General features: G+C 40.8%; 1 protein-coding gene across 1 annotated transcript in view; it reads left to right on the forward strand.

Moving 5' to 3' along the window:
* The first annotated feature begins 11,419 nt into the window (after positions 1-11,419).
* ECT2L (epithelial cell transforming 2 like) overlaps positions 11,420-16,052 on the forward strand; it is a 78,078-nt gene continuing 73,445 nt past the window's right edge. Inside the window, exons 1-2 of the mRNA XM_089676311.1 lie at positions 11,420-11,603; positions 14,843-14,955. Coding sequence (XP_089532437.1) covers positions 11,421-11,603; positions 14,843-14,955 — 296 coding nt within the window. The 5' untranslated portion in view covers position 11,420. The remainder of the gene's footprint in view (positions 11,604-14,842; positions 14,956-16,052) is intronic.

The following is a 16,052-nucleotide window of genomic DNA, read 5'->3' on the forward strand; positions in this document are numbered from 1 at the left end:
TAATATCCAAAAAAATTGTTTGCCATGGTTAAAATGAGCAGCTCAAAACAAACATTTTAGTGTTACCATCCATTTACAAAATGTTGTACTTCACCAAAGAAATTCTTCAAAACTTGTCCTTCTAGAAAAAACAAACACATTATGGTGAATACAGCTCAGAACATTTGTATATGAATAGGGTCATTTCCACTCACAGACCTGGCTATACAGGAGGGGGGGGGACAGTTGTTGGTGGGCTGTCAGCAACTGAGACATTAGATTTTTGAAGCCTAAACAAATATTACGTTCACCTTCAGACAAGACAACATAGATTCCATAAACACACTTTTACAATTTGTTATCTCAAAGACAAACTCAAGATACCACTAATGCCAGCATGTCTTCTCCAATAACCTGGACTTTTCTTTTTACTTCCATAAAATCCATTTTGGAAGTTTGAGATTCCTTTAATGATTTCTCCCTTTTCAGTTGCTTATTCTCAGCCTGTGTAGATGCATTCTCTACCTTCATCTGCTGGAATGGGACCCGTGATCTCGGCCGTTCATACTTATTACACTTCGGCCATGTTCCAAAGCGTGCTGAATACACTTCCACATCACGTCTCATTGTCCTGTATGGATTTTGTTTCACTACCTTTCCAGCAGAAGAGGATCGACAAAATCGTGCAATGTGGCCAAATAATCCACATGCATAACATTTGATCTTTTCTAAGGTGGTCCGGCATCTATTAACTAAAGGCTGTGTTTTAGACGGAGAATATTCAGTAACTGACACCTGATTAGCAACTTTTTCTGGCTGCTTACAAGATGAAGGGGCAGCTATACAATCGCTCCCACCATCCAGAGATTTACAGATGTTCACACAGACACTAGGGGAGGATGATTTTTCACTGAATTGACAAATACTTAAATCAGTCTTTTTATCATCTAATCTAACGGGAAAATGAGCGAGCTGCTTCTGGCAGTCCACAGAAAATTGATTCAATTCACTTTCTGCATTCTTCAATTTTCCTACTAACTGATCAATTTCCTCCTGTAATCTTTTGTTATCTCTTGTTAGCTGTTGGTGACTCGCATCAGAATATTTTACAGAAATTTTTAAACTACTCAGGTCGCTTTTGGATACTTCAAGAGCTTCCTGTAGTGATTCGTTTTGCACCTTCAGATGCTCATATTCCTTAGCCATCCAACAGGCAGCAAAGATCAGTGGAGTTTTTCCCGCATGCTTACTATAACTTTTCCCGCTAGGTTTTGATTTTGTATCTTCTTCTAACTCCAGTCTGGCCTTTCCCTGACTAACTTCTCTGTTTTCCTCGTTCTGTTCCTGTTCCTCACAGTCTTTTGGCCTTACCTTGTGGCTCTCCCTTTTCATCAACTGCTGATAACAGTCCATATCAGTTCTTGAGAATTCCACTGGCAAGGACTGGGTAACTGCATAAGGCCCCAGTCCTGACGATTGCTCATTGTCCCCCTGTCCATCATTGCCACAATTCTGGGGTTTAGACTTTTGTGACTGTTCCTTCATACATCTACTTTCAAGTGTTGTTTGGAATGAGTTCTCATGGAATGATTCCATATTAAAAACATTCCCTGCTTCCCTACTCATTGACTCTAACAACCATATACTCCAAGCATCTCTTTCATTTGGGCGTGTCATCTTTTTACGATGATCATACCAGAGGTCTTCCCAGGTCTTAGGCTTAAAAGTACCTCTTTTAGAATACTTCATTCCAGTCCAGCGCTCCCAATCATGTATATATTCTACCACCCAGGGTCCATATTTACCGATCATCTCTTCCCTTGGGGTCAGTTGGCAGGGTTTGCCACACTTAGACGCCTTCCTTGAGTTGATGCTGTTACCCATCCTTACGGATACTGGACCCTGGAATAATTCCCAACCTTAAGCGGTTGCCCCAACCTTAAGCGGTTGCCCCCAGAGGTAGCTAATCTCTGGCCAATGATTGGGTTGACAGGTTCTGCCCCTGTCACCGTTGCTGCTTTTCACTACTTGTAATATAGTCCTTCAAGCAGCCTAGGGATCACCCGAACTTGATAGTTCAATCCCCCCCGTGGACGTTTCTGAAGTATTCTGACAGATTTTTTCCTAAATTGCTCCTATTATCCCAAGAAGGATTAGAGCAAACTTAAATAATCAAAATTTGAGTGCTTGAAACGCATCAGGCGTGAGACACAGCTACTTGCAGTATGGTGTGTAGTAGTTACAATATAGCTGGTTCTCACAGATCTAACTACACGCTTACAATCTACAGTTAGTAAATTACAAAGAGGACAGATTCATACTCACACCCCGCTGCAATAGGTGCAACCCAGCAGTTATGATGTTTCCTTATACACTCTCAGTACAATTTTAATTCAATTATACTGTTCATAATCAGTCTCATCAAAATATTAGTAAAGACAAAAGGTAAAAATGACATTCGACAAAGCTTACTAGTCTAGGTATTTTAGACAGAAATGGAAGATAGACATGAAAACAAAGAAAGATGTAAATAATTATCTATTCCACACAACAAGTAACATTTACCTAAACATTCAGACTTCCTCACATGGGGCACCAAATGTTTTGGCGGTTTTTCTCTCCCACACTTCTTTACTTGGTTCTATCGATTACAAATACAATAAGTGATTACAACCTTTTATCACAACAGAATCAGGCCTTGTTGCCTCTCTCTCAGTTGTAGATTATTTCTAACCAATAACCACTGTGCCAAATAAAAAGAAAAAGTAAATCTAATTTATTTATACAGAAGACAAATAGTTACTAATATAGTCAATCAATTGATGTTACATGAAATAAAATATTAAATGTTACAGTATAGAGAGATGACTATAAGAAAGGAAGTTATAGAAAATAAAAGATAGAGCATGGCTTATACATTACAGACACCCAGATGTTGTTAGGTCTGGCTCCTGGAAGGCACACACGATAAAAAGAGAGGGCTTGTCCATTGTCCTAGGTGTTTTATGCACTTTACAATAGACCATCCCAAGAACCACCCACCCAAGTTATCTTCCAATGGGTGGGCTTCAGAGCAAGGTACACAAAGAAGCTGTTGCCTTCCCCCTCACCTCCATTGAGTCTTTTGTGTACTCCCCCTCCCCCCCACAGTCACAGTAACATACATGGAGGTGTGTTGAGGTGATACAACAGATGGTAAATATGTTGAAAACTATTATAGGCCCAAAATAGCCACCACACCTATAACCCACATAGTCATGAATAGCCTGCTCTATGTCCCGTGATGTACGATAAAGAAAAGGGAAATAATTATATATTTCAGTTTTGTAGAAATGGAACAAAACCCAGATTTTCATTGAGACCCAGGGATCTGGTGCCATCAAGCTTCCAAATCCATCTTTGGAGTACCTGTATATCGATTTCACCCCCTCTAGTATTACGAGGGACTACCTCCAATACACAGCAATCAAACATCTGGGATCACTGTTCTGTTCTAGACTGGCCAGTGTAAATTTCAGATGGTATGTACAAATTTCTTATAAATGATCTTGGAATCTTTTTTGGACTGTTCAAATAGTCTTGCCAATGTAAAAAGACCTGCAGGCAAATAGAATAACATACACGACCCCCGTTATGTTGCAAATAGCTGTTTGTCTGCATCTGAGGGTCCTTCCTGTTGGTAAGGTAAGTGTATCCCCCTCCACCGTAAAAGAATGGTATGTCTGTATATTTATCAGTATTTAAAAAGAGACTAGTTAGATTTCTGAGTAAATTGGTCAGTGATTGTTTGTTTTTCTTGAATACCTTAATTTCATAAAGTATATAAAAGCACCCTCCTAAACTTCCTGACTCGTGTTGACATGGGCTTTCATTTTAACACTGATGCTGTGTGGGCAGTTCCAGGTTCAGACCTAGAGGGGTGGGTGACATCACTTCCAGGTGTTGGCGGACATTCCTTCAGGCATCATGGCTTCCAGCTGTGGGGAAGTAGAGGAGGTGATTTGGTCACGGGGCTAGTGCATGTCTTTTGGGCTCACTCAGTGGTGTGTAGTGACCCAACCTAGTAAGTGGGACCACCAATTCCTCTCCCCTGCCAGAAGATCTGCTGACATTTCTGCATCGTTGGGCCTGGCTAAAATGGCTACAGGCGCATCTGGCACCAGCCATATTCAGGTAAGGGGGCCAGGGTAACTCCATCCTGCTCTGCTTGCCGGATTGCTTCCCACGTTGGATTATTTTTCTTCCCCCTTGGTGGTCAGAGGTCTGTACTGGACACTAGGGTTTTTTGGTCCGGCTCCTGCGCGCCGTGGACAACTGTGGGACACTGGTGGTTGTAGGACTAGGCCTGGCTGTAGTTGATTAATCTCTCCGGTTTGTGTTTGTACTCTGGGGTCTAAAAAGAAATGCTCCTCTTGCAAGATTACTTTGAAAGAGTCCTGTCCAAAAGCTTTATGTAAATTATGTACTGCTAGTCTGGTCAGGGAGAAGTTGGTGGCCCAGTGTAGTGACCTTGTCACGTCAGTAAAGCATGAGCTGTCGACTACATTGCAATCATTCAGGTTTCATTGCCAATATCCCTTTACCACAACTTCCATCTAGTGAGCAGTGTTCATTAGCTTCTCTGCTGGTCACACCTTGTCTACTAGTGTTGGGATCCTGTCAGAGTCTAGGGAGGAGGAGGAAAGTCTAGCTACTAGCTCCCAGACAGGGTCTGAGGAAGAGGGGCTAGAGGAGTAGAATAGAGGAGCTTCCAAGAATAAGTTGCCTTTTGATGACGTAGATGATCTTTTGGGGCCGATATACCCTCCTCTAGATATTCAGGAGGAAAAGAAACAGCTCTCTCTATATGATCAGATGTATCTGGGACTAAGGGAAAAGAAGAATATAGTTTTTCCAGTTCATAAAGTCCTGGTAGAAGCAATAAAGAAGGAATGGTGGTATCCTAAAAGGAAACCATTCTTTTCCAGATCCGTCAAGCAGAGATTTCCATTGGACAATGACACTGCTTTGGTGTGGAACAAAAATTCTTAGCTTGATGCTCAGGTGTCAAAGAATGATTTGGCCTTTGATGATATAGGGCCATTGATGGATCCAGTGGATAAGGGGATAGACTCCTTACTCAAAAAGGCCTGGGGCTCCACCCTAGCGATTTGGTAGTAGTGGCCAGGAACATGGAGTACCGGCTTACTCAGCAGAAAGCACATTGTGAAGCTAGTACCCTAAAGGAGCAGATCCTGGGTAGGGTATATTGCCAACACATCAGCAGAATCTGTATGGATCTCAGAAAGGTCTTCAGCTTTAGTTAACTCTGCTCACAGGATGCTATTGCTGAAGGCCTGGTAGGGTGATTTAGCATCAAAAGTTAAGTTGTGTGGGATCCCATTTTCGGGTGACCCTCTTTTTGGCCTAAAATTGGAGGGTTCTGGACCGTACTGCAAACAAGAAGGCGGCATTCCCAAGTTAACTTAAGCAGAATGGGCAGGGGAAGAAAAGCTGTCATACACAAAAGTATTTCTAGCCCTGTAAGGACAGTAATCAAAAGATATCTAGCCCAGTGATGGTGCTCTAGTGGTGGGATGAATGCTTGTAGCGCTGAGCGGGGCTGAGCATGAGAGGCATCTGGTGCCTGAACAGGATCACAAGCAAAAAGCTGGACACTGCTGAGCAGGAGAGACAGAACGATGGACATTGCAAGGGTTAACAGGTGGTATTCTTAGTCACATTAACAACAGCCAGGAGAGTGAGGCTCTTTCAGTTGAAGGCTCTCTAGGTTTTCTTTTGCAGATTTTCCTGCATCGTGTGGTCTTTAGAAAGGATCTGGGGTTTCTGCCTAAGGTAACCACCAACTATCATCGGGCACAGGAAATTATATTTAGGCAGACTCGGAAGCTGGCCATTCATTAGGCTTATGTGAGTGAGGTGCCAGTCCAGAGCAAATTTGTCAAGCTTCTCCACCTTCAGCAGGTAGTATAGGTTGGATTTAATGTCTGCGAAAGAGGCTTCTTGGGAAAAAGGTCCTGCAGGCCATAGTCCTGCCCTAACTGGTAAGTACTTGGTTATCCTCCCAGAGGTGCTGTCCTGAAAGATGCCCTTGGGAAAACCAGAGTTACTCTTACCGGTAATGTCTTTTCTGGTAGTCTTTCACGACAGCAACGATTGTCAAACTATTGTTTTAGAAGTATTGTGTTGTGGTCATGCTGTTTTCTTGCTTGTATTTTATGTCTTTCCAGCAGACCAGAGGTACCTTACATGAACTGGAGGGCTTGCAGGGGAGACACATTTTAAAATTTGGAGATGCAATGTTTCCTGGGAAAGGGGAGAAGCCTTCTCTCAGAGGTGCTGTCCTAAAAGACTACCAGAAAAGATGTTACTGGTAAGAGTAACTCTGGTTTTCTACACCCACATTTTATAAATGTCACTGAAGCAATATGTATTGAATCCCACCAATGCCAGATTTTGTATGCAAATACCTGTAAATTGTGGTAAAATTATGTAGGCAGTAGAGAGGGCTAACTGGAGGTACAGGTAGAGACAGCTAAATTATAGATATTTTGTATTCACTGAATGTCACTGCTTAATTGAAAACCCTCACCTACAGAACACCTACAGTCCATTGCAACTTTGTGAGTTACAGGTAAGCTGGATGGAGTTTCCTGCTGGCTTATTTGGGCATATTTACTTAAAGTTGAGGTCCAGGCAAAATTAAAAAAAAAATGAAAGTCAGCAGCTACAAAAGCCGTAGCTGCTGATTATTGAAAACAGACACTGACCTGTCCCTTGAGTCCACGGTGTCCTCACACTGGTTGGGTTCATTGGCCATCCTGTGTCCCCAGCGCTGGCATCTTCAGTGTTGGCACCCGGCTGTGACAGCTTGCGGTTTCACAGCCGGCTGCCCATTGCGCATGCACGAGTAGTGCTGCTCTTTGTGAATGGTCCTGTAGTCTTCTGGGACCTGTCATGTGTCCCAGAAGATTACGGGGAGGGAGGGGGAGGACAACTTAGGCGATCGCAGCAGAAGTGGGAGCGGGTACTTGTCAAATTCGGGTAACCCCCCCTTTCCCCACCCCTGCTCCCCTGAGGTGCCAATCCTTAACAGGGAACAGGTGACAAAGATTTAAAGTGGAACCTCCCCTTTTGGGTAGAGATCCACTTTAATGAAGTTGAGAATTTTTAACACAAAGTTTTGAATATTGATCCAGTCCTGTGCAGATGAAATAAATAGGTATTTTCTTTTCACAAGATTGGATCATTTGAAGTAAATATTCAGACAATTTATTATGTGATGGTTCTCAAGTTCCTCGGTCAATCAGCTTTCTTGTCTCTTAAAGCAGTGGTCAGCAAGCCGCGGCTCGCGAGCCACATGCGGCTCTTTACACATTTTAATGCGGCTCTTCTGTGTGCCGGGCGCTCGTTCCCCTCCCCTCCCCTCCCTCCTCTCCCTCCTCTCGGGCGGCCGCTCCCCTCCCCTCCCTCCTCTCGGGTGGCCGAGGACTCTGCAGCTAGCCCAGCAATGATTGACCAGTCTCGCTGCCACTCACATCCTGATAGCTAGTGATTGGCTGTCAGGATGTGTGTAGGCGGGGCAGCGTGACGAACGTGAGGGGAGCTAGGCTCCTCTCACAGTCCGCCCTGAAGACCGGAACGGCGCGGGGAGCACGGCGAGAGGAACGCGCGGAGCAAAGGTAAGTGAATTGACACAGGGGGGACTTGACTTACTACTTGCTACTTACTTACTACTACTATATGAGGGATGAATTAATATGGAGGATGAATTACTATGGGGGATGAATTACTATGGGGGATGAATTACTATGGGGGATGAATTACTATGGGGGATGCATTACTATATGGGGGATGAATTACTATATGGGGGATGTATTACTATGGGGGATGAATTACTATATGGGGGATGAATTACTATGGGGGATGAATTACTATGGGGGATGAATTACTATGGGGGATGAATTACTATATGGGGGAGGAATTACTATGGGGGATGAATTACTATATGGGGGATGAATTACTACGGGGGATGAATTACTATGGGGGATGAATTACTATGGGGGATGAATTACTATATGGGGGATGAATTAATATGGGGGATGAATTACAATAGGGGGGATGAATTACTATATGGGGGATGAATTACTATGGGGGATGAATTACTATAAAAACTTATTGAAACTAAAAACAGTGTACCATCCTATGTATTTTCAGTTTTAAAAATGTGGCTCTCAAAATAAATTTCAATCGTGGTTTTGGCGAGATTTGGCTCAGTTGAAAAAAAAGGTTGCCCACCACTGTCTTAAAGTATAACTTAAAGCAAACTTATTTTTAGTTTTGGGCAGAGTGAGGATGGATTAGAACACCTGTTAGGTTTTTTATTGCTGCCTGTGTCCCTGTTGGGGAGATTCACCCTCTCTATTTGTCCTGTTTACCATAATCGTTAAAAGCAAAAGTAAAAAAAAACCCAACATTTTGGGTTGTCCCCGAAAAGTAATAGAGGGGAAATTTTCCCATGGGGATACTAGTTCTGGTGACCTGGGGTTCCCAAAGAATTCCCTTAATTTACAGGGATTTTCGCTCGCTTCCTGTTTTGGTTGCGGAACAGGAAACAAAAGTAAATCTCCTCAATGGGACAAAAATGGCAAAAAATAAACTGATGGGGGTTATAACCCTCCCATCACACTATCCAAAATAAAAAATGTTTTCCCTATAGTTCTACTTTAACTGTTTAAAAAAGCAACATGGCAAGCGCATGACACATTTAGTTGCTATTTTATTCTAGTTATCAGGTTGCAGTCTGTCAGGTTTGTAAGCAGGCAAACTGCATTTTGGCGAAGTGTGAAAACTCTGAACTGTTTGCATATTCTTGGCAAACAGAATAGTGGCAAACTTCAAGAAAAACTTAAATATTTTCACTAAAGTATCTTACTGAACTTCTGGAAGTAACTGGTAAAGAAGAAAAAAAATTGTTAAATTACTAAAATCAATTTAGTATATAGTGTAAGGCAGTCAGCCTATTTGCTACAAGTCCTAACCTGAGTGTTGAATTTCATTATCGGTCTGTTCTCCAGTGCCATTAGGCAAATTGGACCGGATCTTCACCATTTGCATTTAGAACAATGGTGATTATAATTTTATGTTATGTTGATGCTCTGCAATATTTTCCAGCATTTGCTACCTGTATAGGCCAATCCGTTTAAAGGATAAGTTCACTTTTGGGAACATGTTACATGTTCCACCTGTTTTTAGGGTGGAACATGTAACATGTTCCCGCTTCTGTAGCCAATCTCCACACTCCCTGTGACAGCAGGTCGGGGATCCTCTATCCGTACCTGCTGTCACTTTTTTAAAAAGAGCTCCACTCACATGACCATTTCATTCATGCACAGAGTTCAGTGAATGGGAGAACTTCAAGTACTAACTTCCTCTGCGGCTATTGGTTTGCAGTTCTCAATGAACTACCAGGCTGCTGTTGAACTCTCTAGGTAGTTCATTGTTTCTTCCTGTCAGTGTGTAACTGCCTACTTGTACAGGCAGACAGCTTACATAGACAGCATGAGTCTGCTGATCATGGGTGCAATGCTTTACAGGCTCCTAGTAAAGAAAATAATAAGAGCACATTTTTTTATCTGCAAAAAGATGTGCATTTTAAAATTTTTGTACAAAGATGAACTTATCCTTTAGTCTGTACTGGAAAAAATATGGGGTTGCCAAGCTGTCATTCTGCAGCTGATGTTTTAAAAGAAGGTCAGCAATAGCAACCTTCATATTTTTCTCAGTCCAGATTTTTCTTTTAAAATTGATATTCTACTTGTATCATTGTTGCTGCTTAATTGGTTGCATGCGGGTGTCTATTTTTGCCTATAATTAAAAAGCTAGTGTGATGGTGGATAAGGGGGTCACAGAACTTAAATGCTTTCTAATATTCTAATTATCTATATTACAAATATAAAATAAAGTTGCAAATTCCTTGCAAATTAAAGATGTTGGCAACAAGCATGGATTTTTCATACCAGCAACAGTATGTCAATAATGATTTCTAAATTGGTAATGTCAAATATAAACTCTTGTGGACAGACAATCCAAAGGTTCTTGGGATTGGAAATACCGTATATGTTAATGTAAACTATGCCATACTCACTACTGCAGTGCCACAACCTCCATCTCTGCTACTTGTAAGTATCTGGTAACTGAAATTTTGTCTTGTGCTTTCTAATAAAACGGTTATAAACTAACCAGCCTCAAACACCTATCTGACATCTGAAAACATTTTTGAGCATTCTTGTTTCACACAGAACATGACTATCGTCCCATAAACAAGTGTAATTTAAAATGCAGCAACATGTATCTTGGAAGAATTGATACTCAGAACAATGGTTACATTTGTAAATAAAGTCTATCCTTGTGGTCACCTAGTCAACAAGTTGTATCATGGCTTACAGTCTCTCTCATAAACAGTGTAATGAGAGTTGGCAATGAAAGAAAGGGGCGTGCAAGGAACCTGTTTGTCCATCTCCCAGGCAGCAGACTACAGCCTGCCCCTATTAATACACACAAGAGCAGAGAAAGGTAAGCAGAGCCACCTGTCATTTTTCCTGTATAGAGAACAACTACCTGTCTGAAAAAAATTTAATAGCAGAAGTTCTGAAAAGTTTGCTGGTGGGATTTTTAGAACTTTCAGCATGGATAAATGTAATATTTATACATCTAAATGTATATGTGCAGTGCTTACATTTAAATGCATATTTTAACTGTGTGAAGATGTGTTGAGGATGTGTATGAATGTGTAACAAGGTGGTAACAATATACCATTAGGTATTGCAGCACACTAAGCATCTTTACCTCCAAGCAATTATGGATGTAGCTATTCTAATATATATATACACAGTATATCAAATAACTGATTGTGCACTTTAAATAGCGATTTTAACATTTATCTGTAGGCTGGATGATAATCTTGCTGTTCAATGCAAAAAGATTGTCTCGTGTATGGTCAAACTTAGACTTGTAGCTAGTAAGATGCATTTTTTAACCCTACTGCATATTGGCTAAACATGCTACTCACTGCAATGTGTGTGCCCTCCTATCCCTGCAAAATTAGCTAAGAACAATATTAAACCTTCCAAAGTATTCCCACCAGTTTAGTCACAGTCTGAAAACAATTGTTGAATCCTCTAGTTTTCAAGTTTTCTAGTTGTCATTTTACTATTGCAGAATTAGCACTAGTATCTTCTGCTATGTTATGTATGCAAATTATTTTGTACTGTGAAAATTCAGATTATTGTTATTAATAGTCATTAAAATATGCTCTAAGGAGTGTGAAAGTATTCATTAATGGGTATGTATTCTTTCTTCTTACAGGTCACTAAAGCAGTAGCTGTATTGATTTCCAAATTTTTCTTAAATTTGTTATTTTGCTGTATAAACTAGGCATGATGAGTAGTCCTCGGAGGCTCAGTCCACACAGTGTTAAGCGGTGGCATCTGGAGAGTGTAGGGCTCCATGGAAGAGAGACACAGATGTCAATCAAAGATAACAGTCATTATGATCAAACTGTCAGCTCTCAGACACGATTTAGTGCCTGGACACCAGTGGCAAGCAGATTTTTCAACAAACAGGTAAACATGCTGAATGCAAAAGTGCTTGCACAAAAGGGGCACTGAAGCACTTAGTGTAGGTTTACATTTTTATTTTACATATCTGTAAAGGGGGTGGTTTGGTACGGTTATGTCCAAATAAGGGGCAGAAACTTTTCCTTTGCAGTGTAGTTGCATCTTCACTGCATGGGGTGGGATTACTGCTTGTTTAGCTTATGGGAGAGTAAAAGTACTTTTACTTGCCTGATCCTCCTCAGCTTTGCTCCGGTAGTGGACTGTGCCTTGGTGTCCTCACATCCAAAACAGGGCTACAACCCCTGCTTCGGTCTTTAGGATGTTAGGTTCTTACACTTCTGGAGTATGGGGGAGAAGACACTGCAAGGACCAGTCTAGAAGTGTAGAGGATTGGGTAAGTAAATCTACTCTTCATTCCTACTGAACCTAAAGAACAGCTAACCCTTGCAGTGAGGGCACAGCCCCATTACAAGGGAGTATTTTCAAGTTTCCTGGACTTCATCTTTAAAGTGTTACTAAACCCACAACTGTAAAATCAGCTTATATATGCTATAAAGCATGCTTGTTATACTCACTGTGGAACCTAAGGGGTTATTCATCTGCATTATATAAAAAAGATGTTTAATTCTCTGATCCTCCAAGGGTTATGCAGCCTCATAGGACAATCAGGGGAGAATGAAAATTGCTCCTGCAAGCTTTAACCACTGCTCTGCTGACCACTGATAGAAGTCACAAGACTGCTATATACTGCTAATGAAAAAAGGTATTTAGCAGTTTATATTTACTTAAATTGTATTACCATGTGCTATGTGAGACCAGATATAGTGAATGCAGGGTCCTGGGTATTACTTCTTCAACCAGTGTGACTTACATAGTTATGATGCACAGTGGTAAAGCATAGTGATGACAAAACCTCAGAGGAACAACCTAAATCTTAGTGGTGTGACTGCTCAGGATACAGGAAGTCAGTCAGGATTCTGGGTTTCTTAAGAACCTGAGCTTACTTGTGGTAGGTTTCATTTGGTAAGGAAACAGAAATATACAGAATATAGGCTGTATTTAACAGGCAGGGGATTTTCAACATTAATAGAGAACTGTGGCCAGGCTATGGCTCTATATATAATATATTTATATATATATATATATATATATATATATATATATATATATGCACAGGTTGTTAACAGGCTGTAAATTAACTTTACAATGATCCGTCAATGCTGGCTGTAGACCAGAATAAATTTCACTCTCATTTCAGCAGCTCAGCTCATTCAGCTATACCCTCCATAGACAGACTTGGTAGCCTGACATCCTTCTATTTTTTTAAAATTCTTTATTTGTACATTCAGTCTCTTGCATACACAATAAAAAGAGAATCAGACATGACATCCATTATAAAGAAATGACTGACTTCTGAAACCTCAAGATACAAAACAAAATGCAGTACATAATATCAATAGTTCTTCTTAATTGGACCAGCATCAAGTTAGAAACCGTAACTGTAATGAATAAGGTACTAATATATATTTTAAATGGTGTAAAGAAAGGGATGCAATGATCCTTATGATATAATTCTTATAACAGTATTACTTAGCCTAATTATATAGTCCGCTCTAAAAGAGTTCACTTTTGTGTAAAAAAACAAACAAACAAACAAAAAAACACATTTTGTGCAGGTAAAAAATGTGCATTTTTTTTTTCTTAGGAGCATTGCATCCAAGATCAGCATATCATGGGTGCAGTGTCAGACTCCTGTAAAGCTGTCTGCTCATACCTCCCATATGGGCAGACACTTACTGATGAGCAGGAAGAATCAATGAATCAAGAGGACGCTCACCAGCACCCTCACAGTTTGAGAACTTCAAGCCATCTGCCATGGTGGCAGGTGGGACTTGTAGTTCATTCACAGAACTCTGTAACGTGTTACTAAAGGTGAATTTAGACTTTAACAACCACCATGTTTTAGGATTCCTAAAGAAGAAACTGATGCCTATATATTTTAAATATATAGATAAATATGACATTTTTCCGGTACCAAAGGTTTTATTGAAATATCCAAAACCACTACATATAAAAAAAATTGTCAAGTACCGTAATAGTCAAATCATAGAAAAATTAACAATTAAGTCAAAATGGAAACCCACGCAGAGGTCCATAAACCAACAAGTTTGGTCAACAGTAGTATAACAACATGTAGAGATCAGGAGACAGTGCTATACAGAATAAAATTAGCTTCAAAAGGCACGGTGGTATAAACTGGTAAGAGTAGTGCAACTGAGCCCTACAGAACCCCACCATGCAGTATATTATTGCGAATCAAAGTGGTTCTAAAGCCATAAGGTTTTTCACATTAATGCATAGAATGCACTTTCTGTGCTGCAGCTCAAACCAAGGCACCCCCTCCCCGTTTTGTTAAGTGAGCCCGATCCAGTGTTGTGCACGAGAGCAGCAACTCTAGCCGCTGTCTCCCCCCTTATTGGGAAAATTGATACCAGTGCGAGACATTGGCTCCCGCTGCTGTCAATCGAATGCTGAGATATAGGGGGCAGGGCTGAGCTTCCCACTCTGTGTCAATGGAGGCAGACAGGGAGGCTTGAGAGCAAGCCCACATGGGGGTTTCCATGGGGGCACCTGCCAAAGAGGAGGGGCCAGAAGCTCTGGCAGGGAACCCCAGAAGAAGAGGCTGGGGGCTGCACTTTGCACAGAGCAAAGTACTGCACAGAGCAGGTAAGTATAGACATGTTTGTTATTTTAGTAGGAAAAAAAAAATTAAGGTTTAGTATCACTTTAAAGAGCGGATGTTAGGGAAGAATGTCCCCTAAAGAAGAGAGTGGAAAAGGTGGAAACGAGAGAAGAAGAAAGAGAGAAAAAAAATGGGGGAAGGAAGGGGGAGTTTTGCCACAGGGGAGTATAGGCTGTAATCTAGTCCCCCAGTAAACCCAAATAGGAAAGCGGCAAACCTTACAGTTAAAGAGGGGTCAAATATATGATTGTTTAATAACATCACATTCATTTGTATTTAACAAAAGGTACTTGTGGGAGGGCCAGTTCGCATTTTTTGCAGAAAACACATTAATCAGATATCAGTGAAAACCTGCTTCTAAGATCACAATAAAAATGTCATTTTCCAGAATTCACATAATTTGTCTTTGATGTCTCTCTTTGCCTTTTACATTCTAAGCTCCTTGTTCATTTCTAAACTCATTACCTATTTAATTCATGACAATCATGAATTTGCTACACAGCTTTTCCAGGACAGAGTGAATCTCATAGGGCATTGGTATGACCTCTGGACGGACAAGCAGCGCAAACAATTTCTACATTCTATTTTAACTAGGAGCAGCAAATCACAACTGAAGTAAGTACCTTCAATGGGCAATAAAAAAAAAGAAAACTCAAACTGGCTTACATAAAGAGAACCTTTGATCAAACAATTAAAAGTGGGCACCTTTAGATGCCATTCCATATTTTTATTTTATTGGTGAATTATCCATAGGAGGGAGCTCTCGGTGGCTTAGTGCAATTTCTCTTTCTCTTTCTGAGTAACAGTTAATATAGTGGCAACATTAAAGGTAAATTCTCTTCAATGAGTTGGCCAGCTCATAGACTTGCAATGGGAGGCAGTGCAAAGCTAGAGGCAGAACCTGCATATGTGGGGCTATTGCTCCTTTTCATGTCAAGCAAACACCAACATCCTAGTGGTAATCCACTCTGATTTGTACTTGTTCTAGATTTACAAGTCATTTTACAAACATTTTTATTTGTAAGGGAAATATTTTTTTTTTCTCAAAATGTCAAACTAAAGGCATAATTGTGGGAGTGGTGCTTGGGGTGGGATAGGCATTGCCCTAGGGGATATATACCAAAGCAAAAAAAATGTTTTAAAAAATCCCATTTGCTGGGGAGCAAAAATTTTAACTAAAGTGAAATATTAAAATTGCAAAACTCCATTAAATAACATGCCTGGGGGATGCCCTGACTCTGCCTGTGAAGTGGCGCATGTGTGAGGTATACACCATACTACCACAATAATGATATTTGCAAAACAAAATGGGTGTTCAAATTGTCAGTAAAATGACAGCTCCTTGCTGCTTAAAACAACGTGGCCAGGGATTATGTACCTCTTTACCAGACCCTTATCCTAGCTGAGGGTTTGATATTGATGTTAATGGGGACCACCACAAAAAAAAAAAATTAAAAAAGGCATGACTTTCACCCCAATATATACCTGGCACTTTAGGTCTGGTACGGATTTTAAAGGCGAACCTGGTGGAAAAATCAATAAAGAAAAAGTATGAGTTCTCCCAAAAGATCCATGCTTTTATCTGAGCATGTAGCCAGACCAAGAAAGGATTGGGGGGATAACCCCCCCCCCCCACCATCACATGTGCCATACCAAGCCACATGACTGTGGAAAGCTGTCATAAATAATAGCAGATGTAATGCTTCTATTAT

Source organism: Staurois parvus, unplaced genomic scaffold (genome assembly GCF_062004578.1).
Source record: "Staurois parvus isolate SC_StPar_1 unplaced genomic scaffold, SC_StPar_1.0 ptg000165l, whole genome shotgun sequence".
Classification (NCBI taxonomy): Eukaryota; Metazoa; Chordata; class Amphibia; order Anura; family Ranidae; genus Staurois; species Staurois parvus.